The sequence below is a fragment of the Perca fluviatilis genome, chromosome 11, assembly GCF_010015445.1.
Source record: "Perca fluviatilis chromosome 11, GENO_Pfluv_1.0, whole genome shotgun sequence".
NCBI classification, from domain to species: domain Eukaryota; kingdom Metazoa; phylum Chordata; class Actinopteri; order Perciformes; family Percidae; genus Perca; species Perca fluviatilis.
Window position 1 is genome coordinate 31762462 of NC_053122.1, and position 26353 is coordinate 31788814.

Genomic DNA, 26353 nt, shown 5'->3' on the forward strand with positions numbered 1-26353 from the left:
TTTTTACTGTAAGGAGACTCTAAATGCAGTGTTGTTTATTTTAATTTAATTTAGTCCAGAAAAATACTTCGCACATCTACGTTAGACAGGTGCGTCAGAGGGGGCCAAGCAGGTTAAAAGTAACTAGAAACTCTTGCACACAAAATATATAAAGTTGAATAGTGGCCAACGTTTCAGCACTAGACCATCTTTCTAATCTAATCTAATTTTACATTGGTGTTTGCACCTCTAACATTAACCTGCTCCTAAATATTTTTGGGACTTTTAATTATTCATTTCATTTTGTGGGGCAATTAGGATCGATGCCTCCAAGGTTGGTGTTTGGGTTTGAGTGTCATAAGAAAACGGGGGGGAAAAGTAAATCTATTGTAATGTTGTGAACTGAAATCTACTGAACTAAAATGTCCTAGAAGCTGCATGCCTTTGTCATTGCTGACTGTTGTTGTTTATGAAATTGCAACTGTTTTTATAAAAGACCCACAGTTTTCTTTTTTTCTTTCTTTTTGCATGAGGTAAAACCTTTACCTGCTGCACCTCTCCCTGGGTGATGGGTTGAGTCTGGAATCGGGCGTTGGCCCTGCGCTGGCGGGTGTCTCCTCGGGCCCCCTCGGCGGGCTGGCCTGTAGACTGAGCGAGGCGGTTGAAGAGGGCCATCTTCTCAGCCAGGGTGAGGGCGGACAGGTCAGGCTCATTAGAGAAAGGCTCCTGGCCATCTCCCTCTGCCCCTGCACTGGGAGCTGTAGCTGCTTTCTGCTGCTCCTGGGTCTCCTGATCCTGACCCAGGACTGCTGAGCCTGGCTGGGGGGAGGCCTGGATGCTGGGGAGTGACAGGGGGATGTCAGTGGGTAAAGGATGGGTCTAAGTCTTCTAATAACTCTTCCTTTTATATTGCACATTTCAATATATTTAGTTTTCTATACTGTTTGGTTTTGCGTTACATTTGCACTATTTAGAATGTATTGTATTGTACACATATTACTGATCTTTTTTAATTATATATATTACTTATCGTTTTTTATCTTATTTGTTAATATTACTTATCTTTTATATTATACTTGTTGTAATGTCCTTATTGCACCCTGGGTCAGAGAGAAACATATTTTCAATTGCTCTGTTTGTCTGGCACATATTGCAGATTTGACAATAACGTTGACTTGACTTGACTATATGATTATAAATGAAAGCTCATCCTGTAGCCTGGGAATACAAGACAATAAATGTCTGGTTACGTTTATATTTTTTACTAGCGATAAAACCTTGTCCAACCGTTAAAACACACACTGACTTTACCATCCCCGACTTTGAGATTATAAGTATCTAAGATTGTGTTTCTAAATTGTAATATATATAATGTGTATAAGGTGTCTAAAATCAAACAACAGACTAGATGGGAGGTGCCATCTCAATGGCAGCAGTGTTATAAGTGTTTAATCGAAAGCTTAAATTTCAGTTTTAAATGAAATAGCTGTAACCTGTATCCATTCAAACAAAACATTTTTTTTTACGTTTTTTACTAAACATGCAGTCTTAAGGGATATAAAAACTAATATATTCCTCTGCTAAATATCAAAGAAATGAACATGCATACAAATACCAGCTGGCAGGTAAATAAATGTGACAACTGTGACAGATTACCGGTTCAGCAACATAGACATAAGCAGATCAGCACACATATGCCAGATAATCATATACTGTAATGCACTGGAATGTTTGCAGGGGTTATGGCGATCTCGCTGCAGTGAGCTAAGTTAAACCAGGGTTGGTAAACAACAGGACACACAGACCCAGACATGCTAAGGGGTTTAAGTGGCTCAACCTCTGACCTTTCCATTAGATATGTAACATTTTTCTTCACTGTCATGCGTGACCTGCATGTGAGAAACACTGCAAGATGGAACGCTTAGAAACTGGGCAGGGAAAGTACTGAATGAGTTATAGTTTAAACACCGACTTCCTTCCCCTATAAGGTGCACGCAGCAGAAGAAGCACATGAAGCGGGGGGGGGCAGAAATAACAAGGTAAGATGAGCTGGATGAACAGATCAGGCCTGCAGCCAGGAGAGGGAGTTGGAGAGCAACATGTGTCTGTGGCACATTCACATTGTCAGTACAAATGAATGAATTAATGAATTACAGCTGGTTGCAACCAACAATTTCCTTTGTGTTAGAGTTATAATGTATAGATGTCAAGGGATAGCAAGAGATAGCTTAATTTATAGCAGAGCTCTTCAACGTGTTTTAAGCCAAGGACCCCTTAACCGAACGGACTCCATATTACATATCTTGTATAAAATTAAGTTGCATATTAAACTGGGCCTACATTACAATAACATGTAGGGCTGTCTTAAGATTTTATACATACCTTTTTTGTACATTGAAAACTAAGCTATTGAAATAATAACTGTTGACATGATTTTATATATCATGTTTTAATCTTAAACATCCATGTAGAACAGTGAAACCTTAGGGATTACCTGTATCTGTCGATGGCTATTGTAGGGACTACCTCATCTATAGGCCAGTAAGCCTATCATCAGTGGTTTTCTTTTTTTTCCACAAATAGGCTGATTTGCTAATAATATGTTGGATTCATTTTAATTTTTGAAAAAATTTGGAGAAAAAAAAGTAACAATAATTTGGAGGCCCCCCTGCAGTAACTACAAGGACACCCTAGGGGTCCTGGACCCCCTAGGGTGTTGAAGATCTCTGATTTATATCTTAATTGCAAAGTTTTCTCAAGGTCAACAGCAATGAATCCACTTGTTGAAATACTTTGATTAATTTAAGCTCAGAATCTAACAAATCTCATTCAGAATCCTATTATTTTTTTATTTAACCCCTTCCATGGTAAATTCTAAATCCATAGAGGTCAATCTACTGTAATGCTGTCATTGAAGTGAGATCTTGAAAATCATTCAAATTAAAATGATTTACATGCAATAGAGACATTCTGTGGGTTAAGGTATAACACAACCACATATATCCCACAGGGTAACAACAAGCATAGATACACGTTATTTAAGTAAGTAGGCAACACATGCGCACTCACACAGATACAAGGCACATTATAAGTAAGCAGCTGTGTCCAGCTGTACCTAATGCTGGTCACACTGGTGCTGACTACAGTAGGGCTTGGGACGCGAGCTGCATTAGTGTGGATTCCCAGAGGTTGTGACGATGTGGCAGGGTCACTTCAAAGTGGAGAAAAAGAAGTATAGATGGGGGGGGGGGTGAAATACAGTTAATGCAAAGCAAAGACATTTTGAAAGAAGTTGACAGAGGTGTCTTAAGAGAGGGAAAGGTTAGGAGAGGAACAGAAAAGTACAAACAAGAACAGGTAGAAGAATGAAATAAAGATGAGGGAAAGGAAAAGAGGTATAGCATAATATATTTTCTGATGCAAAACAAAGCTATACAAGCAGAATCTGAGATCTACCTCGAAGCATTGACCACCTCCCTGTTGGTGACGGGTTGTGTGTGTGAGCGATCCTGAACTCTTCTCAGACGCCTTTCTACGGCAGCGTTTCGAGAGCGCGGTTTGGGTACACTTCCATCACATGTCCTTTCTAGCTCCTGGAAGGATATGTCAGGAAAACACTGTAAAAATTGAGGCCATAACAGTGAGATTTAAAGTGAGAAACTATTATTTAAATCAGGGGTGTCAAAAAGGAGAAAAGTGGACAGAATGTCGTTTTTTCTAAGAAAAATGGACCAGTTCCTATTTCTTGAGAGGTTAATAGGAAGCCAGTGTGCTTGGTGTGTTCACAGCACCTTTCAGTTCTAAAGGAATATGATATCCGGCGCTACTATCAGACCCATTTCCTTTTCTACCCTGAACAGAATACAGTTGAAAATATAAGTTGACATATAGTTGAAATTGCACTTATTTTTCTTAAGATATCTCAGGCTGTTTATCATCTGTAATAGATTGCTCATTATGCACTTGTTCCCTTTTACATTAAAATGTAATAAAAAAATTCAAATGTGGCCCATGAACTAAAATGAGTTTGACAGCCCTGATTTAAATGATTGTCAATGAATGCTTAACAAAATATTGCACCTGAAATTACACAAACACCACCATTTGTCTTCATCCAATCTCCATCTTTTGGTTTTGAGATTATGATTTTAAAACATTGCTCATTCAATAATATACAGGATTAATCATCTGTCTTTCTAAATGAAATAAAGTAAAGTACATAAAGTAGGAAGTGTACCCTGAAAAGAGACCTCTTGGCAGCCACACTCATCTTGGCTCTGTCATCCAGTTTTTCTTCACCTAATGAAAAAGAGAGAATAATTAAGTTACATGGCATCAACAGTATTTAAACTCCTGGAAAAATGTGACTAAATGCCCTTAAATTATTAAGAATTATATACATTTATTGTGCATTGTGACCAAACTTACCTTCGGGATCCTGTAGCTGTGATGGGCTTAGACGAGTCCTGCAAAAAAACATTAATATACATTAAGCATCAGCTTTTCGACCACATTTTTAAATTTGAAGAACCATTATATGATTATCATGATGGGAATGCCGACCAAGAACCACGCTCTGCCATCCACTTCATTGTATTAAATAGATAAATCATGAAATGATTCTGAAGAGCTCCTGCAGATGGCAACAGAGAGCCCCCACCTATCTGACTCCAGTCGCTCTGCAGAGGTGATGGGCTGGGTCCTAAACCTCTCCGACATGCGACTGTCTCCTGGAGTGATGTAGCGCCGAGGCCTCCGAGCACCCCTGTCCCGGTCACTGCTGCTAGCCGGATCTACCTCCATTGCTGTCAGATCTACTTTTGTAGTTTCACTTTTAGAGTGGTGTATGGATTTAGAAAGATTGACGAGGACAACAAAAAGGAAAAGTAGAAGTAAGAAAACTATTAACAATGGTTGGTTTTTGGATATTGTTTTTAGTAGAGTAGCAGCTTACCAGAAACTGCACACGTTGCGTACAACCTAACTGCAACCCACTGTGAAAAGCCATTACCCAATGTTAACGTGCAGCAGCAGACAACTTCCAAAGGGTGACTTGCAAGAACTGATGCTAACTTGCACACGTAAGTTAAGCTCTAAAAACCAAATTGTAGCCATGACAGTGAACATGATAATGGTGGATATGATAGCAATACACCCTTGACACATTTCATGCCACAGAATGACATTCTATCAGCATTATTTTCTTAGATGATTGGATTATTTATTTGCAACAGCTCACTAATGCAGAGTTAGACGGTTATTTAACGAAGCACACACAGAGCCCATGCCAGTGGACCTACAACTCAGGTTTCCGGTTGGCATTCTCCAGATAAGAGTGTCGCAGCTGTGCTACTGACACCCTGGTGTCCAGGGAGCCCATCTCCCCGTTAGCCATCCCTGATGGAGGGACGGCCCTCGATGTTTCTCTGGTGGGCGCTCCCCTCTCCATACGATACATGGCAGAATGCTGGCTTATGCCTATATCTGACATAGAGCGGGTTCGTATCTTGGGTTTGGGCCCTCCGCTCGTCTCCATGCTTCTGTGTTTGGCCTGAGGCAGAGAAGAACCTTTCTGGAGATAGATGGCTGAGTCAGACCTCTGGTTCCCTGATGGATCTGGCTGCTGCTGCTGCATCTGAGGCTCAAAGACTTTGTGTAGTTGGGGTTCCTGTTGATATCTTCGGGAGTCTTGCTGCTGATTTGGAGGATCTTGTCTTTGGAGCTCATTCCCCTGCTGTCTTTGAGGCTGCTGTTGTCTTTCAGGCTCTTGTGGCTGCCTCGAGTGGTCGTACTGATGCTGCATTTGAGGAACTTGCTGTTGCTGTTGCTGAGCCCCATGTTGTCTCTTTATGGGTTCATACTGTTGTTGCGTTGGTGGCTCTTGCTGCTGAATTTGGGGCTCTTGATGGCACACAGGGTCTGAGGATTGATGCTGCCTGGGCTGCTGGTGTACAGAGATGTGGGAAAGCTGCATCGATCTAAACGCTCTCTCCTCTTGGCTGTCGTGGCTTGAGAGATGCTCTCTCCCTCTTTCTAAAATCCTCTCGACATTTCTCTCCCTCCCCCTCTCCCTAGGTCTTTCCGGATCCCAGTCTTCCTCGCTTCGACTCACCCTCCTCCATTCTGGGCTGTAGTTCTGCAAGTCCACGTCTTCATGCCGGCTCCTGTGAGTATCATCCACACTCCTTTCCCTTCTGCGGATCTCTGAGGGCAACACGGCTTTCCTGCTCTTGAGCAGGCCCTCTGTGTGGGCCTCTTCCTTCAGGGCCTGCCTGGCCTCCAATCTTGCCTCCTTGTGGGAGACATGGATCTGGTCGACACTCACTCTTCTTCGTGGTTGTACCTCAGGAGGTCCAGGAAGTTTGGCAGTAGCCACTGGGGCAGGGATGGCCAAATAGGGCTGAGAGTCAACAGCAGGGCCAGAGTGATGGTACTCTGAGACAGGGTAGGCTGTTTTGCCCTGAGCAGGATGGTAGCCTGGGCTGGGCTGAGGCTGGGGAACAGTCCTTTGCTGGGAGGATTCTGAGCGTTGTGGCGTATACTGAGCAGTGTGCCCCTGAGTACGGTGTCTGTTACCCTGCTGCCTGTCTGGACTCCAGTCAGGGGGCTTCTGGACGGTTTCATCCCTGGACAATCGTTCCTTTACTCGAATTCTTGGGGAAAGGAATGGATAAGGGACACTGAGATTCCAGTTCAATTAAATACCTATCGCACTCTCCGAATTCAAAACTCAACTCAAACAGGAGGTGATTAAAAACACATGTATTCTATGGGACACAAAGGATGGTAAATGATCAAGCCACAATTTTACTATCCAACTAGACATTTTGTGTGTGAGTGTAGAGTCTACACAATGACCGGCTACATGCCTAGGCAGCCAGTACGGTAGACAAACTTAACACCGACAATTTTAATCCAAAAGTATTTAATTGATTTTAATTTTGCACACACTTAATTTAATTCCCACTAAAATGTGTTATGAAACATACTGCACAGACGTTTATGACATGAGACTATCATGGGACCAATTTGAGCTCCCAAATCCTACACTAGAATTGCAACAAGGTCAAGTAGCAGCATGCCTTGGGTTTTAAATGAGTCTTAGTTCCAACAACTCTCTCCTCTCTCTCTCTCTCTCTCTCTCTCTCTCTCTGATGTCTGCGTGCCAAAAAAGTAAGCCAAACTATTTTCATCGACAACCTTCTGACCCCCTGGTAGCTAAAGGTTGCTTTAATCTCATTGTAGAACACTAAGCCAGACATAATTGATGGGCCTCTGCTTTATCTGACATGTCATGAAGGACTTAGACACTGCTCGTATACATGAGTACACACTAATGCTAGCTAGCATAAGCAGCTGATAAGGCAAAAAAGGCAGTGGGTGTCATACATGGGACATATTAGCTGGAAAATTTTCAGAAAGCCCTCTTTCGAGACACATCAGATATTACTAATAGACTTCAGAAAGAGTGTCTGGGTTTTCCTTCTTATATTACTTAATTTTTGGAAATGGAGCATAAAGAATTTGTTTGTGTACCAATTAAATCAATTAAGCTAACTAACTCTAAAGGTTTGTCTGACCATGCTAGACATTGCCTCTATGAATTTCCTGAATTTCCATTATCGGCCTATGAATGGGCCTTCAACCTTTCACAGGCTATCAGCAAGCCAGCTATGTGACATATCTGGGCCACCGTCCGCTCAAAAAATACATGTACACCCAGGAAAACCCTCCAGGAAAACTTAAATAAAATCATAGATTTCTAGTAATCTGTTTCTCTCTAGAATCCTTTTAGCACAAAACTATCTCGTAGTTAAAAAATTGTACATCTTATCTTCTATTTATCTTATCTTGTATTCATTTTATCTTTAATCTTGACTTTGTCACAGTTACTGACAGGATAAAATACTCAAGATGTAATTTCATAGGGGTTAACAGGCCAGAATATGAGGAGGGGGGATGTGAGCGCAGCCTCAGCTGACAAGTGCTGAGTCAGTGGGTCTGTGACTGAATGGGTCAGGGCATCCAGCTGACTAATGTTGTCACCCCATCAACTGAGCTTCACAAACACCACTCAACTGCTCATGAAACCCAGGCCACACAACTAATTTAACAGTTTTACAGAGTTCTGGGTTAGTTTATAGAGCAGGATCTGACTTATGTGGCAGGAGAGTTGTAAGTGAAGTAGGTCAAGTAGCCCTCTTTCCTGAAAGGTCTTTTAGGGAAATATTGAGTTCTACTATGTTTTAAAAGAACTTAAAGGCCAGTTGATAACGGCCTAATATTTACTGTAGTTAAGTACAGGTACTTTTCTGCTTACGTTCAGGCTGGGCCTTAGTTTGCTATAATTTTGCTATAGGCTAGTAGTATGGTATAGCTTAGTTTGCTGACAGGGATCTAAAAATGTGATAAGATTATAGCATACATGTAAATGTGAGTTATGATGGCAAAAAACTGAGTATGTATGTATATGTGTGTATGTATTCAGTAATAAATAATGAATAACTGTTAAGTTGTAAGACTATGTTAGGGATGAAAGTCAGTTCACTAGTTAACTAAGATCCACAAACTTGAAACCCTTGTTAAATGGAAGACCATGACACCAGTTAAAAAGGAAAGTATTACTGAATGAAATAGCATACTGCACTGTTGGGTATATCTACTGGAGGGAGTTAGCTGTATCTCCACCCATGTTTTTAATGTGCTGGCTTTATTATCTTGTTTCTTTCCTTTTTTTAAGGTAGCACCATCATAATTTCAGAATAACCCTTTTAAGACCCATAACAATGTTTTGAAGACATTAATAACCTCTTATCTCACTTTCAAAGAGCATGTGAAAAGAGATTAGAGTGCAAGAAAAATAATATAATTTTATTATACGGTAGAAAGAATTAGACCTTCTCTGAACATGCTGAATCTGCTTGGGGCTTTGTAAGGTCTTTTCATTGATAGCATCCTGAGCAGACAGTACCTTGAAGGCCAGCTGAAAACAGTCTGAGTGTCACTTTCTGAGTCTGTGTTGAGAGACCAGTCGCTCTTTGACAGGGCGGCCAGGCTACAAGATGATGTGCTGACAGTGTCAAACCCTGAGGGAAACGTCTGACCATTCTTTCAAAGATCAGAGCAAAGGGAGCTGCACGGATCAGCTGAACTGTAATCAGGAATATTTTCAGATGCAGTCTGATAAATGTTTTCAGGATTAGTTTAAAATGCGTTGGGTTTAGGGCTGCAACTAACCATTATTTTCATTGTCGATTAATCTGTTGATTATTTTCTCGATTAACAAATTAGTTCTTTGGTCTATAAAATGGTGAAAAATGTGGATCAGAGTTTCCCAAAGCCCAAGATAGCGTCCTCAAATGTCTTGTTTTGTCGACAACTCAAAGATATTCAGTTTACTGTCACAGACGAGTAAAGAAGCTGAGAATTTTTACTTTTTCTCATAGAAACCGACTCAAACCAATTAATCAATTATCCAAATAGTTGGCGATTAATTTAATAGTTGACAACTAATCGATTAATCAATTACTCTTTGCAGCTCTTTCTGGGTTGTGCACTTTGCACACGTTGATCAAAGTTTGTCATTTAAGTTTGACTATTTTCAATTGTTAAATAATTATTTTTTGCTGAAGTCACTTCTTTACCTTCATAGATATGCCTAAATGCCGTCAAGTCAAACTCTTTCTTATTGACTTCACTTGACGAATATATTACAATTCCCATCCCTTCAAGCATATTCAAATTTATAATAGAAAGTTACATAAGCTTTTCGCTAATGAACCAAGCTGCTGTTAAGTCAGGGTTGTCTCTCGGGGCAAGCAGGGAAATCATATCCCCTCCAAAAAACAACCCTTCTATCTACCCTGCTACCCTGCAACCTTTTCCCTGATGAGCTCCCCAGACCACCTTCCCATGTGAAACTGGAGCAGGGCAAGCGTGACAGAGCTGGACCCAGTCTGGAAGGAGCCCTAATACAGGCACAGTGGTGAAAGCAGCAGGCTAGTTAGCTCAGCAGCCAGTGGACAGCCCAACAACAGCCTACCATCTCAGTTTCGCTTTGTTCATCTGAGATCTTTCCATAATTGGATTACAAATTACTACACAAAACAAATCCTGGGAGAGTTACGTGTAAAAAAAATAAAGCAATAAATCATTTTGTCACAAACTTTGTAATGATCAAATAAAATGTTATTAAAAAAAAAGATGTATAGCACGCTCCTGTAGGAAGTTATTAGCAGCCAGTGGATCAGTGTAAATACTCAGGAGTTCATGTGGTTTAAATTTGTAGTCTAAAAATACACTGTAGATGCAACATTAGACTTTTAGTGGTAAGATCACTTCATACTCAATGGGCAGCAGAGAGGAATTTAATGGCTTGTGATAACGCTAGGACTACTCAAATGACTGAAGTATCTGCATAGAGTAAAATTAGAGTCAAAATAAGAGAATAATTTATAATATGGTGACATAGACACAAAAAAGTGTGTGTTCCTAATTCCAGTGTCATGTTAGACTTCAAAGGTGCATTCTTTTTTTAAGTAGATGTTTTTAGGACATAAAGTAATAAAAATCAGGTGTGCAGGTTTCACTTTTTGTATTATTTTTGTACTATCACATCTTGAGTAAGAGTCAGCCACTGTATCAGACCGATGTCTTGGAGTTTCTTAAGTGGTCGGTCTTAGTTCATGTATGTTCTCAATGTTATGACCCGTTTTTTATAAACTCACCCATGCCTGTTGAGGATGCTCTGGGCCTGCTGCTCTATAAATAAATCCCCTGGTGAGATGCCGTAGCGAGTGGAGGGCAGGGAGGACCGACGGGCGGTGCGAGGGGAGCTGGGCACCGCTGCAATGCTGTAATCCCTGGTGGAAGCGGGGCTTGGATCCTGGTGGACAGCATCCTGCTGCTGTTGGGGCTGGGCTGGATGATGCTCCTGGGTTCTGCTTCTAGAAGGGATGGAGCGCTCTTGAGCCCCGCCGCGCCGGTAGTTCTCCATGTTCATTGCTCTTTCCCGCTCTGAAAATCTTCTTTGCCTCTCTTGTGTGGGGGGAGGGGCTTGGTTTGACTGGGCGGGGCTGGAGGTGGAAACAGGGGCGGGCTCTGGGTGAGTCCTCATGTAAACCCGGCCCACTCCCGAGCGATATGGCACCCTGGGCTCCCGGCCGTGAGCCTCTACTTCCTGTCTGTCTCTTTCTCGTCTGGCGGCCGTCTGTCGGTCAGAGGTGTCTGTGTCTCGCCGGGAGCGGTAGCGCGGTGTGTAATCAATGTCCGCCTCCTGATCCAGGAGGATGCCGTAACGCTCTGACAGCTGGCGGCGGCGCTCGGCTTTGTAGCGGGCGATGCGCTCAGCCTTAGAGCTGAGGCTGGGGTCTGTGGGGCCAGATGTGGGCGTAGAAGAGGTTGATAGTGTTACTGGGTCAACGTACACCACCATGGGCTCTGTGCGGCCGCTGCCAACACCACCTTTGACCTGGGCCGATCTGTCTAGAGAAGACAGCTGCTTCTGGGGGGCCTCCAGCTCCTCTCGACTGTAGCGCCTCACTGTGGTAAACATTGGAAATACTCAGTTACTTATCAACAACATCCCTTCACAATTACAATTTATGCTACATTTATGTCAAATGGGAGTTACTGTAGTTACTAGTTTCTGACTTACCGTGCAAGTCACAATTGCAACTGGACATGTTTTTTTCTGATAGCTCAGATGTTGCTAAATACAGTAATAGGGAAATGCCTAAAAATAGTTTATTCCAGGTATCTAATTGAATGGGTATAATGTAATATTGACCATGCACAGTATTTTTTTACTCCAACGCGTGATACCTTCCATCCCATATGACACAAATGTGGCTTTATTCTAATGAAACACATCACAGATATTCATACCAACAACAACAACTTGCAACATTTGTTTCATAGTCACTGACACAGTTACTTTCATTAAACCTATGGTAAAGCTGCCCAGTATAACCAACAGATAACTGTTGGTCACTAAGGTGTGACAAAGTTTTCTCAACATAATAAATTAAATGGTTCCAAAATACTGACTGAAATTCAAACATTTCAGTGGTGTCAATCCATGTCCACTAAAGACAGCACCATACTGTATGTTTTTGCAGGGCATTGTGCCATGCTTACCCATCACACAAGGCTCACAGGGATCTGAGGCGCGGGTGTACCGCGGAGCATCCTCCTCCAGCATTCTGTTGGCTACCAAACCGCCGGGCACCAGCGCAGGTGGAGCATCACTTTCAATCCCCTCCAGACGGCGAGCTATCCTCTCCTTCCTGCAGAGACAGAAGGCAGAGGGCAAAGGTCGGCAGATTTTATGCTGAGTTTGTCTTTATAAAAATTTGGGATCGACCAATACCGGTTTTTCAAGGCCGATACAGATACCAATTATTAGTAGTTAATGAAACCGATATGCATTTACAGTGAAAATGAAAATCTTCTGTTTCTGTCGCCCCCATGAGGAATTCTAAGTAATGATAACAAAACTGTCGGCGCGTCCACATGATACAAGCCTTATGTGACTGCGCACCGCCTCCACCACTCCACTATGGAGGGAATATTTATTCATAATTCAAATTGAAAGTCCAAAGATAAAACGAAGCAAGAGCAAATTAAAAATAGTATTATTTTAATTACAAATAATATTATTTTACTACACTACTAGGAAAAATCATACCATAATTAAATATGAAATGTAAAAGCTTAAATAGAAATACTTAAATTAAAATCTCAAATAGAAAAAAAGAAATTATTTTATTTTAGCCTTTCCCCTTTATAATTTTCAATTTGACATTTTATCTTTTGAATTTTATGTTTTACATTTGACATTGACATTTTAAGATTCACCTTTTAGATTTCGATTTAACATTAAGCTTTTCATTTAGAAGTGACAGGTGTCAATTTAAATGAGGAGGCGTGGCCCAACGGCTGGTGGGAGGGTCTGAAACGACTTCCAGCTGACAGTGGTTGCTGTGAGTATTACTGGCCGCCGGTATGCAAGCGATCCCGGCCACCGCCAGCTGGCTGTCACCTAAGACTGGAGCTTCCAAGTCCAACAACATATCAGAGAAAATGTGCAATTGGCCATACATTTTTGTAAAACTGCCCATATTCAAACTTTACACAGTTAATTTCTCGCATAAAACAGTCTCAGAAATGAATTTAGTGGTGAAATAGCAGATGAAAACAGCAATCAATTCTAGAATCTTGATCGGGAGTTTGCCGTAGTAGCAGCAGGCAACAACTGGAAACCTTTTACAATTTTCGTCTGCTATTTCACCACTCATTTCCCCACAACTTTATCTAACTATAAGCGTGGTTCAATCATGCGAGGCTCAGCTGCGGCTCATCTAGAGATTCGGCATCATCGCCGCTACAGCCTGTAGCAATGTGCCCCGGCCCCGGGCAAGGGAAGGAGACAGGCTTCTCCAGCAGGCTGAACCGGGCTCCCTCCCTCCCTCCCTTCCCCGCTCACATCGCTACCTGGATGTGTGACGGCTAGACGAAAAAAAGGGGACACGCCAAATCTCTATGAGCCACAGCCGAGCCACGAGATTCTAGAATTGATTGCTTTTTTCGTCTGAGACTGTTTTATGCGAGAAATTAACTGTGTACAGTTTGAATATGGGCAGTTTTACAAAAATGTATGGCCAATTGCACATTTTCTCCGATATGTTGTCGGACTTGGAAGCTCCAGTCTAAGGTGACAGCCATCTGGCGGTGTCCAGGATCGCTTGCTTACCGGCGGCCAGAAATACTCACAGTAACCGTTGTAGGTGGAAGTCCTCCCACCAGCCATTAGGCCACGCCTCCTCATTTAAATTGACAACTGTCACTTCTAAATGAAAAGCTTAAAGGGGTGATAGAATGCAAAACCGATTTTACCCTGTCATAGTTGAATAACGACAGTTTGGTGGGTAAATAGGACATACATAGAAGCTCAAAATCCCACTGACACCCCTTTACTATGAAAATCTCATATTTTGAAACTGCCTCTGAAAACGGGCGAATCCCAAAAAAGCTGAGTTGCTTGCGCAAGCATCTCAAAATCCGGAACCTTAAGAGAACAGTCACGCCCCAACATTTACATAGGCTACACAACTGACCTGAGATCAGGTAGTCTTCTGAATCTAGCTAGGTCACGCAGATCTCTGCTATTCCATTACAAAATTTACTTCTGAAACTTTTTTATGCGAGAAATCAACCATATAAAGCTCGAATATGGGCCGCTTTACGAAAAAGGATGGCTAATTGCAAATTTTCTCCGACTGTGTGTCGGAGTTTAGTGCCGGTGTTGGTGCTGCCTGGGTTGCTACATCGCCGCCCCATTGTAATGAATGGGACATATAGCAAGCAGCTGTTCGTCCTACAAAGACGCCTCGCGTTCATAAAAATGCCTTAAAATCAAATCGGACACAACGGTTAGCTTTATAAGACATTGGGGAATGATGTTGTATAAGTGGCGTGACGAAATTCAAACCGTAAATATAATTTAGTTATGGCGAAAGTGTAGCTAGCTAGCTGCGGTATTTCCCCATTGTAATGAATGGGACATATAGCAAGCAGCTGCTTGTCCTACAAAGACGCCTCGCGTTCATAAAAATGCCTTAAAATCAAATCGGACACAACGGTTAGCTTTATAAGACATTGGGGAATGTGTTGTATAAGTGGCGTGACGAAATTCAAACAGTAAATATAATTTAGTTATGGCGAGAGTGTAGCTAGCTAGCTGCGGTATTTCCCCATTGTAATGAATGGGACATATAGCAAGCAGCTGCTTGTCCTACAAAGACTCCTCGCGTTCAAAAATGCCTTAAAATCAAATCGGACACCAACGGTTAGCTTTATAAGACATTGGGACATTCAAAACCGTAAATGTATTATTTATAGATATAGTTATGCGCCGGTGGCCGCCGGAGCGCCCCGTATGCAGTATCCACAAAGGGTGACTTTGCCCTGGGTATGGAGCCCAGCAGGCTGTCGCTTTCGTCAGACTGTGTGGAGCTCCTAAAGTCTGACACGCCTCTACCAAATTTGCAATTAGCCAAAATTTTTGTAAACGGCCCATATTTGAGCTTTATATAGTTGATTTCTCGCTTAAAAAAGTCTCAGAAGTGAATTTGGTAATGAAACATTGCAGTGTCTGGAATATGAGATTCTGTCGCTTCTCTAATGTATGTGTATTGGGGATTCGCTCAACCAATCAGCGCGCGTCTCTAATGTCTGCGTATGGCAAGTCGCTCAACCAATCACTGCGCAGCTCATCTAAATATTCATGACCATACCATATTTGGAAGAAAAGCTCTTGTTACAAATAGGGCCAAAACACAGGGATGCATAAGGGCCCATAAAATATCAACCAGGCCATTTTCAGCCCAACCAATGTTACATACCCCATTAGGAGACCATAAGGAACAGTGTGAAATACCCTATATAATCATTCTATCACCCCTTTAATGTTAAATCGAAATCTAAAAGGTGAATCTTAAAATGTCAATGTCAAATGTAAAACATAAAATTCAAAAGATAAAATGTCAAATTGAAAATTGAAAATTATAAAGGGGAAAAGCTAAAATAAAATAATTTCTTTTTTTCTATTTGAGATTTTAATTTAAGTATTTCCATTTAAGCGGTTACATTTCATATTTAATTATGGCATGATTTTTCCTAGTAGCGTAGTAAAATAATACTGTTTTTAATTAAAATAATATTATTTTTAATTAAAATAATACTATTTTTAATTTGATCTTGCTTCGTTTTCTCTTTGGACTTTCAATTTGAATTATGAATAAATATTCCCTCTATACTCCTCCACACAGTTGCTTGTAGCCAAAGGAGGACATGGAGGATTAAAAAAAACACGATGCACTCTTCAACAGAGGTAATTATCTTCACTCGAGCTTCAGCGTGGGAAAGTCACGACACAATATTCTGAACATAACCATACTGAGAAATACAGAGAGAGTTGTGTAGAGCTGATAGTCTTAATTAGCTTAGCAGCAACCCATTTGGCAATGGCTTGAATGTAACGGATGTTAGTATAAAAAAGTTACACACTAAGCTTTAAGTCAAAATTAAAAATTTGGAATGTTACAAACTCCAACACAAAACATTGTTTAATGCTTTGAGCAATTATTTAATAAATTATAAACTTTCAGCATAATCCACAGTGAAAGATAGTCAGATATGTTATGGGCGGGGAATTAAGTCAGACAGACACAGAGCTGTATCCGAAGTAGAACACATTTTAATTAATTAACTTTATCAGTTATCAGGGAAATAAAATGCTGATACAGATAATCTGCAAACTGCCAAAAAAACGGCCCGATAATCGATCTATCCCTGATGAAAATATGTAGGTTTGCTTATGTGAAAATAAAGTGTAGCGAGCCCTGAAGATACCTGTTCATTCCTGAATCCTTTGTGACAGGTCCCTCAAAGTATTTCTTCAACTCTGAAACTGAATATAAGAACAGAAAATATACATATAGTATCATAAAAATATCAAACATTAACAAACTACTGATTTATTCAGAGTTATTGTTGTGTGGTTAGAACCAATGCACACCCTTAGGAAGGACAGACAGAAGTTTGGCATCTGTATCTGAAACACTCTTGACCAAGGTGGTATTGTCACCCAGGGAGAAGTCACTCTGAAAACTGAATGAGAAGACAGAGTCACAAACCTGCTATCTAGGTATTATATTCTCAATTCCTAGCAAGCAAAATAAATATTTAATGAAATATTTCCTTCCCAAAAAATACATGGATGTTGTAGGAGGATGAGCAGCTGCTTCATATTAATTTACTCAGTAATAAAAGAGGTGTAAGGTAGTGATGCTGAAGGTAGCAAAACTATATTACTCTACAACAGAGATCTTCAACAGGGGGTCCTCTGACTTAGTGCAGGGGGGCCGCCAAATAATGTTAAAAACATGTCTGAAAATATACATTAATAGGAATCCAACATATTAATAGCAAAGATAAATTGGCCTATTTGTGAGAAAACAAAACATTGTATTTACACATTGAAAATAAGTGTACTATAGTTAAGGTGGCCACTATGGTAGTTAAACTTAAGGAGTCACTTTTCCACATGTATGTTTAACATTCAAACATGATGTATAAATAACATATTAATATCCATTCATTTATATCCATCTGACCCAGTTTAGTATGGAACTCAGTTGTATACAATATATTCAGTAGGGGGTCCCTACTTCAGTTCTCTTTCAGGTAAAACATTGAAGACCCCTGCTCTCTCTAAAATTGTGTCTAGTTTCATATTTCAGCTGTCCACACAACTCTGCCTCAAACGCCTTGTCCTAAGGAAGTGATGGTAGGTAAAGCTGAAACTCAGCTGGAGTCACTTCCAACAGGATCCAGCTTAAGAACTGGGTCATCAAGTCCTGACTCTCCTCCAAGTGGAAACAGACAATCAAGGTCTTCTCTTAATGTCTTTACATGTCACAATCAACAGGTCACATAAGCCAGGACCAATAAACTCACCTTTGTTTTCTCTCCAAAAGCTTCACAAACTATTTCATTCATTGAAAAAACAGAGTCTTATAGTGTGTAATTCTCATTTCTAGACTAGAGTAGACTCAATCAATTCAGTTTGCATCCATTTTTACTGTTTTTAAAAAATGCAGATCAGATCAAACTGCTTGTCAATCAGAGTTTATGTATAAATGTAATAAAAAGTCCTTGTGTATATTTCTGCCAGATGGCTGAAGAACCAGAGGGAACACTGTAAACTAATGCAAAAGGGGGCTTGGTGCAAAGTGCCCCTGAAGGAGGTATTATGGCTCTAATGCTATGTGAACAAAAAAGTGTCTTAGGATAAGCTGTTCCAGGCATCTCCAGCTTTTAATGCTTACTGCACATGATAAGCTTAAGCGCTCCACTGTGGTAAAACCTATATCCTTACATATCCCTGTCTTGATGACAAAGCAAAAAATGAGACCAATGTAAATGCTCTTAGAAAACAGAACATGTGATTCCTGTAGCTCCGCTACTATTTTACCCGTGTCTGTGTGGTTATTGCAAACAAATAAAACTCACCTTAAGGCTTCTGTTGGCAATGAGGCTGAGCTGCAAAGCTTGCGAGCTTTAGATCCAAATTCTAAAAAGAAAAACAAGACCTATTATACAAAAAAAATAATAATAATAAATCTACACTCCACCTTTCAATTCAATATTCAGTAACTCTGTGCTAACATTGGGAGCATTGGAACATGTTATCCTGGTTAAATTGAACTTTAGATTTCTATCATTAACAGCTATGCATTCACATGGGTAGAAAAGAAGAGTTTGGACAGGCGTAACAAAGAAACTCCCTAATTAATTTCATTGAGACCTACAGTATGTGTTAACACAGCAAGGGTCCTGACGTAGAGGGCTCCGGCAGATAATGTAGGATTGTCCAGCAAAAAAATACTTTGACGATTTTGTAATGTGAGCAGTGTAATTCTACTGTTTACCTTCACAAATTGTCAAGATGGAAGATAAAATGATTGTTGCAGTGATATCTTTCCAGTTCCTGTCTAATAGTATCATAAACCGCTGTGCAGTGTTTTAGCGTCAGATAAGACTTTAAACTCGTGGATATATTACCCAAACTAGACCGCCTGAATTTTATTTCATTGTCCTTTCAGCATCTTAGGAAACATGTCTTCACTTACGCAGCCTATTGTGTTTGTCTACTGCAGTGTTGTTTTTGATCCCAACACCAGAGGCCTGTACTACGAAGCAAGATTTGGCGTTAACGAGGTAACTTCAGGTTCAACCCAGGGTTTTGTGTATCACAATGGTGGATCACTTGTTACCGGGTTAAATCACTGTGGTAACTTATGCTGAACACCTAACCTGCTCGGGAGCAGGTTATGTTGGAGATTAGAGATCAACCGGTGTAAAAGCACCGCCTACTGACCAATCAATACTCGATTGATAACGGCGTCACTGTTCTTAGAAGATCCGGTAGAGCTCGGTGCTCGGAGAGAGAGAGGTGTGCTCATAAATAATAATTTTATTTGCTCTCACGATCGCTTACCACTGCCAGGGTTGCAACTGAAATAATAGGCTAAAGCAACGACAGTTTATGAAAAGCACAAGCGTAATTATGGTCAGATCTTGTGCCTGACTGATGGGGAAGTAATATTGCTAAGCGTTGTGATTTACGCATAACGTGTCAGCTTTTTAAACGTTGTGATTTACGCATAACAGTGTCAGCTTTTTTTTGCGAGCTTTCCTTCCTGTTTTAGGAAGCAGCAACTGTATTGCGTTTTGCCTGTAAAACCGTGTCTGTGTTATTCATATTTATGTGAACGTGCGTGTCGCTGGATTGGGAAACCCTGTGTTGATTGAAGTAGTTGTTAACCACCGTCGTGACACAGCTTATGCGGGACCGCGTTTGGGGAAACTGAAAGAAATCATCGCCGCTAGAAAGAAATCCAGGGCATGTTGATCTTGCTTCGTAGTACAGGCCTCAGGGGTCCGTTTCAGAAAGCAGGTTTAGTGAAAACTCTGAGTTTGTTAACCCCGAGATGAGGAAACTCTGGGTTTTCCGTTTCAGAAAGAGAGGTAACTTAACCTTAGAGTCAGTTACTATGGTAACTGAGCCTGTGAACCTAACCTGGTCGGGAGCAGGTTTTCTTCAATAAACGTTGAGTGTCTCTCAGTCTTCCTCTGACACAGCGCTCTTTTATGTCCTTTTGTTGACAATCCCATTGATGAAGAAGCTGTATTACTTCGCAGGGAGTTAAACATACGTCGGGAGATAGATTTTCATTTCCATATTTGAGCTGTATCGTTTTTCTTCCCAGTCTATCAGTTATGTAACCTCCATAACCTAATCCATCCTCATATAACTAACGTCGCCCACCGTGGACATGCTCTACATCCCAGCAGATTCTTTGTGTCGCATTACGTTTTTTTGCAAAAGGCACATTGTTGATGCGGAGCCACTGTAGCAAAGCGCTGTCAGAAGAGTGTGACTCGCTTTGAAATGTTATTTAAACATTTTTGTAGTGTCCCCTGGACACAAACCAGTAAGAGAAATTCAAAAGATTGTAAATCATAATTCTTGTAATGACGGTGCTGCAACTTCAGAATGGGATTAGTAGTAGTTTACTTTTTTTGCCCACGGGATTGCACCTAAATGAAATTATAGGTGTACTACATTCCAGTTTTCACCAGTAATATTATAGGTTAACTGTGATTAAATATGAAATGAATACACTATATTAGAGCTTACGCATTGACTCGAGCAGCAATTTTCTCCCACACCAATTCTCGCTATTTTGCAGCAGCAGCCGTGTTGCTTTTTTAAACAAAATATATGTTCAAACTTATGTATGTGCGCATGAGTATTTCCACCGACCAGTTTGTTTGTGGTTGTTACCATGGTGAATCGTAGTATCATGGCTCCATTCATGCTGCCTTTTTATTGTGGTGGTGAACGCGCTTAACTCTGAGTGAACCTACTCCGAGTTGATTGAACCAACTCGAATCAGCTGTTCTGCAACCGAAAACTCAGAGTTTCCCATCTCAGGGTAAATCAACTCAGACATCAGAGGTTAGACTCAGAGTTTGTTAAACCTCCTTCCTGAAACGGGCCCCCTGGTCAGACACCTACTGTTGGTTTTCAGGCTACACATGCAAAAATGTATACTCTTATGATACTGCATGGTGTCCACAAACAAGGGTGGAACAAACTTCAGCTCATTCACAAAACATGATGATCTTCAGTGTTTGTGCACATAGATTTGTGTTTTTGGATTGCTTACCAAGCCACAAACTGTGAAATAAGAACAACCCAGGCAGTATTTTGTGGGCTGCCTAGATGAGAAAACATGGGACTAAACAAGCTGTTTAGATTTGGCTCGTCTTCGTCACATGCAGGTTCACTAGAATATACCGCACTGAGTATCTCCACCCATGGCTTGAGAATTACCTTTGCAAGGGTGAGCTATATTTTTCTCGCAAGCCAATCAGAGCAGACTGGGCTTTTCAGGAGGGGGGCTCAAGGAGACAGGTGCTTAAACAGAGCGTTTCAGACAGGGGGAATACAGGTATATTCAGACAAATAAAGTGTTTTTTGAACAGTAAAGCATGTACACATGTTCTAGTACAAACCCAAAATACAAAATTAGCATAATATGTCTCCTTTAAATGATAAGACGCCATACTTGGAGCAGGCTTCAAAAACTCTTTTCAAAAGTATAGTTTTTACATAATAAAAACTATATAAATAATTTTTAGTGGATGTTTGTTTTTGTAATTAGTTACACACATAGGGATCATTGATGCACTACAACCACAGTATTCCGTTGGCAAATGTACTGTAATTAGACTCCTCTAGCAAATGATTATTTTGACTATTAAAAGACAATGCTGATGAAGAGACAATAAATGGTTTCTATGCAACTAAAACGATAATTTAGAGAAGTCAAATTTTTTACACCAACAATGTGTCGTTTGGGTTTTGACAAGACATTTACTGCCTCAGTATGAGTCACTTGTCAAAAAAGGTTACTCAGAAAGTTCACAACCAGTTCCCAGCAGAGTTGACCCTCTCACTCTCACGTCACAGCAACAGCAACAGCAACAGCAACAGCAGCCTGTTGTAAAGTTGTATCCCAGTATAGGAGACAGATCATGTTACTGCTCCAGACGCCTCCAGAACACCTCCGTCCTATTTCGGCCTCCAAAGACTGTGTGGCAATACAGCAGGGAACATTTAGCAGGATAGAAAGTACGAAGAGTGAAAGGTGTGGTGGTGGAAGAAGAATCCTAAAGCTCACTTTAGACATCAAGTACAGTACAAGGGCTTCCCAGTGTTTTGTGTAGTGACCCGGTGAAATTCAAGAACTCAAAAGTGACATGATGTAAGGGATGACACAGAATTGGAAATAAGCAAGGCCGAGAAATCTTAAAAAAAGAGGTCTTAAAAAGATTATTTTGTCTCAAATCTACAATGATTCAAGATTTCCGAAGCCTGTGGGAACCTTGTGTATATGTATTTGTCTGTTTATCTGTGTGGAAAGCCCCTTGTACAGAAATCAGTGCAGCTTTCCTTGGAAACGTCTGCAGGTTGTCATCAAAATGAGCAGCACAAGACTCAAGGTTGACAGTGCCAGAGAGCAGCTTAGACTGCTGACGGTCCAAAAGTGAGGAGAGGGATTTTCTATAAATGTTCAGAGGTGCAAAATAGACTTCCTTAGCGAACTGAGCCTTCACTTGCACACAGTCTGTTTGGAAAGGGATGCTGGTGGCACATGAACAACCCTCGTCCACCTCAGCAGGCAATGGTGCATTGACAAGCTAGAAGATGAAAGAGGGGGAAACAGGAAAAAGCATAACAGCACACACCTGTTGAATACACAGCTCCAATTGTGTACCAAGTGGAGTCAAAATAATCTCTCATTGCTCAGCCACACACTCAATTCATTCAAAGCAGCCTGATGCTAACATCCATACCCATAGTAATAGATATACACTTTTAAACCATATGTACTATTCATAATATCCCTAAATCCGCAAATGCATGAGTAAGGATGAGCAACTTTTACACATGTCATGAATCCTTATTTAATCTGATCCAATCGAGCAAACAGAAGCAAAATCAAGGAGTCAACCAGGAAAATTCACATAGTCTTGTCGACGCCTGTCCTGCCAAGCCCAGAGTCCCCCTGCCTACTGTATCACTGACAGCCACCAAACTGTCATTTATCTCAGCGAGGAGCTAAATTGCATTAGCAAAGTCCCCAAGTAGGGCTGCACAATTAATCACAATTTTATCGAAAAAGCAATATGGAAAAGTGCAATATCCAAATCGCAGGGGTGCGCAATATTTGTTAAAGGCAAAATATGTGTTAAACCATTCTAAAATAGCCTAAGTATTGTGGTGCTGCAGAGATGTCCCATCTTACAAATCCTATTCTACTGACTAAAGAAAAAATCTTTGTTTGGTACAGATCCTCGCAAAAATCACACTATAATCATTTAAAAAAAGTTTTCAATGAAAATGAGAATAATGATGCAATAATTATCATTCCCTCCAATATCGTAAATCATATAGCAATCGCAGTATCAGTCAAAAATAAACGTAATTAGATGTTTTCCTCATATCGTGCAGCCATACCCCCAAGCAGTCTATAGAGCTGAGGGTTTTCAAGTGGGTTAAGCAAGTCAATTCAATTCAATTCAATTTTATTTATAGTATCAAATCATAACACGAGTTATCTCGAGACACTTTACAGATAGAGTAGGTCGAGACCACACTATAATTTACAAAGCCCCAACAATTGCAGTAATTCCCTCAAGAGCAAGCAGTGTGACCAGTGCGACAGTGGCGAGGAAAGAGTCCTCCTATAGCCAGTCCAAGCAGTCCCCTTTCAAAGGCCTTACCTTGGCCACACGGCTGCTCATGGTTCACATGGTAACTAGAGATCCATGGGTTTCGAAACATGTTTAGGGAGAAGAACAGAAGGATGCTCTGTTGCTAGACTCTCCTCCGGTCACAGCGGTGGTGGACAGCCGGAGTGGCAGCGGTGAAGGCGAGAGCTGCTACTGGCGAGCAGACAGGCAGGGATAAAGATGGTGACACGGCTACACACACACACACACACACACACACATACAGACAAGCACACAGCCACAGCAGAGTGACTGCCCCGGTTACACAGCAAGCTACAGGCTACACAGACTGGCTGTGATGCAGGATGTGTGTGTCAGGGTTCATGTCGGTGTGTGTGTGTGTATGTGTGTGTGTGTGTGTGTGTGTGTGTGTGTGTGTGCGCGTGCACGCAAGGGAGCTGAGAGAGAGAGAGAGACAGCGCAGCAGGGTGCTAAAGCAGCTCAGAGCCCTAATCAGATTACAGGCAGAAATTAGCCTTGATGATAAAAACTCTGGAACAGGATTGGAGAAGGGTGCCAGCATGACCGCAGGGGGTGGTATGGGGTCCAGGGCTACTGGAAGTCAGATGGTATCCTTAACACACGCACACATCAGACAGGCTTCAGCCATGATGGTCAGGTGCCATCAAACCTCCAAAAACTAAAGACACAGCTAGGGCTGGGCAATTAATCAAATTTCAATGCCAATTTCCATTTATGTAAAAAAGAAATCAATTATTCTGCACATTATATTTAGCAAGTAAATGTTTATTTTGTCTTGTGTTTTTAATGAAAAAACAGGAAAAGTTTTTTTTAAGTTCAATAAATAACAAAGAGTCAAGATCATAATATCAATCATAATCGTGATTTCACTGCCTACCAAAAGAATTGTGATTTTTGTATAATCGAGCAACCCAGAGCTTGCATTAATATTAATATCATTATCAAGTTGTCAGAAGGTTTATTCTGTTTAAATGCAGTTGGAGTCCACCAGATAATAAAATGCAGTGTTCCACTGGGAATATGAATCATTATGGGTGTAAAGCTTTACTGACAGCCTTGTCTTGATTCCAGTTCAGCCAGTAGAGAGGCTTTATTAAGCTGTCACATGCAATGCAGTAGAACATGATTCATAATTTCCTGCAGTGTTCCAATCTTTCCTCTTTAAACACAACACCACTAGTTAGGATTTTGGATGTTGTTAAAAAATCTTAGGGTTGTTGTTTATTTCAGTTCCTGTCTTCCTCTACCTTCTCACTCTCTACAGCACACACATACACATTCATGTATAATGTCTAAATCACACAAGCTTTTACTCTGTCTCACAAATTGGCCTGAACTTAGAAGTACGGACACAAAGATCTCATCTAATAGACGACCAAACACACTTGTCTAATTCATCACATCAGGTAGTGTGAGGCGAGTATAAGAGTCAGACGTGGTTACAGTAAGTGTCCAATACCCAAACAGTCACCAATCCTCACAACATCACTCTTGCATTGCCAGTCTTGAAGGTCTGGCTAGTGCACATAGCATTCCGGGATGGGAAAAAACTGTGCTCTGGTTTATTGGCATTTCTTTAAAGGGGTGATAGAATGATTATATAGGGTATTTTACACTGTTCCTTAAGGTCTCCTAATGAGGTATGTAACATTGGTTGGGCTGAAAATTGCCCGAATGCTATGTTATTAGGCCCTTAACTACCCTGTGAATATGGCTCTTTTTGGAACAAGAGCTTTTCTTCCAAATATGGTATGCTCATGAATATTCCGAATGAGCTACGCGCTGATTGGTTTGAGCAAACTACATAGAAATACATGGGAGACTCGACAGCAGGTTTCATATTTCAGACACTGCAAAGTTATACAATGTTTGTCGGGCTATTTCGTTAAATTCACTTCTGAGACTTTTTTAAGCGAGAAATCAACTATATAAAGCTCAAATATGGGCCGTTTTACGAAAATGTATGGCTAATTGCAAATTTGGTAAGACTGTGTGTCGGAGTTCAGCCGCCGGTGCTGCCTTGCCACCCGGGCCTGCCTTCCTTCACAGACCCGGCCTTCTATGAGGTACTTGGAGCTCTGTCACGGCTGGCAGCCCACAGCATGGACTACCAAACGCCGCTGCCCTGACAAAGCTCCAGGGCCTGCAACTCCCATCTTCCTGCTAGCTAAATGGCCCGTTGTGTGAGAGTGAGAGCGCGGTCAGCGAACTTGTTACACCAGCAATCTCTTACCACATGTTACACACATGTCACGCCACTTATACAACATCTACCTAAATGTCTTATAAAGCTAACAACGGTGTCCGATTTCAAGTTAATGAATATTTGTGAAGACTAGGTGTTTCGTTAGCTGCGACTGTCCCTTCAATCCTAGCTATGTGTAGCTAGCTACAAATCACAGATAGTTAGCTTCATTTTCGGCGTAATTCGAGTATATTTACAGTTTGAATATCGTCACGCCACTTATACAACATCTAACTAAATGTCTTATAAAGCTAACAACGGTATCCAATTTCAAGTTAATGAATATTTGTGAAGACTAGGTGTTTCGTTAGCTGCGACTGTCCCTTCAATCCTAGCTATGTGTAGCTAGCTACAAATCACGGATAGTTAGCTTCATTTTCGGCGTAATTCGAGTATATTTACAGTTTGAATTTCGTCACGTCACTTATACAACATCTAACTAAATGTCTTATAAAGCTAACAACGGTATCCAATTTCAAGTTAATGAATATTTGTGAAGACTAGGTGTTTCGTTAGCTGCGACTGTCCCTTCAATCCTAGCTATGTGTAGCTAGCTACAAATCACGGATAGTTAGCTTCATTTTTGGCGTAATTCGAGTATATTTACAGTATGAATTTCGTCACGCCACTTATACAACATCTAACTAAATGTCTTTTAAAGCTAACAATGGTGTCCGATTTCAAGTTAATGAATATTTGTGAAGACTAGGTGTTTCG

The 26353-nt window shown here is 40.9% G+C and overlaps 1 protein-coding gene across 10 annotated transcripts in view; it reads right to left on the reverse strand.

Annotated features, from left to right (window-relative positions):
* LOC120568044 (supervillin-like) overlaps positions 1 to 26353 on the reverse strand; it is an 85052-nt gene that overhangs the window by 48175 nt on the left and 10524 nt on the right. For 5 of the 10 annotated variants that reach the window (XM_039815231.1, XM_039815235.1, XM_039815233.1 and 2 more), the window contains exons 1-13: positions 23401 to 23726; positions 18055 to 18115; positions 16559 to 16650; positions 16393 to 16450; positions 12118 to 12266; positions 10707 to 11520; positions 5280 to 6632; positions 4640 to 4810; positions 4408 to 4445; positions 4217 to 4278; positions 3436 to 3572; positions 3095 to 3190; positions 526 to 817 (exon numbers count right to left, since the gene is read on the reverse strand). In XM_039815231.1, coding sequence (XP_039671165.1) covers positions 526 to 817; positions 3095 to 3190; positions 3436 to 3572; positions 4217 to 4278; positions 4408 to 4445; positions 4640 to 4810; positions 5280 to 6632; positions 10707 to 11520; positions 12118 to 12266; positions 16393 to 16450; positions 16559 to 16650; positions 18055 to 18115; positions 23401 to 23461 — 3384 coding nt within the window. In that variant the 5' untranslated portion in view covers positions 23462 to 23726. Of the gene's footprint in view, positions 1 to 525; positions 818 to 3094; positions 3191 to 3435; positions 3573 to 4216; positions 4279 to 4407; positions 4446 to 4639; positions 4811 to 5279; positions 6633 to 10706; positions 11521 to 12117; positions 12267 to 16392; positions 16451 to 16558; positions 16651 to 18054; positions 18116 to 23400; positions 23727 to 26353 lie in introns of those variants that run through there. The other 5 variants (XM_039815230.1, XM_039815236.1, XM_039815234.1 and 2 more) reach the window with 5 other exon arrangements.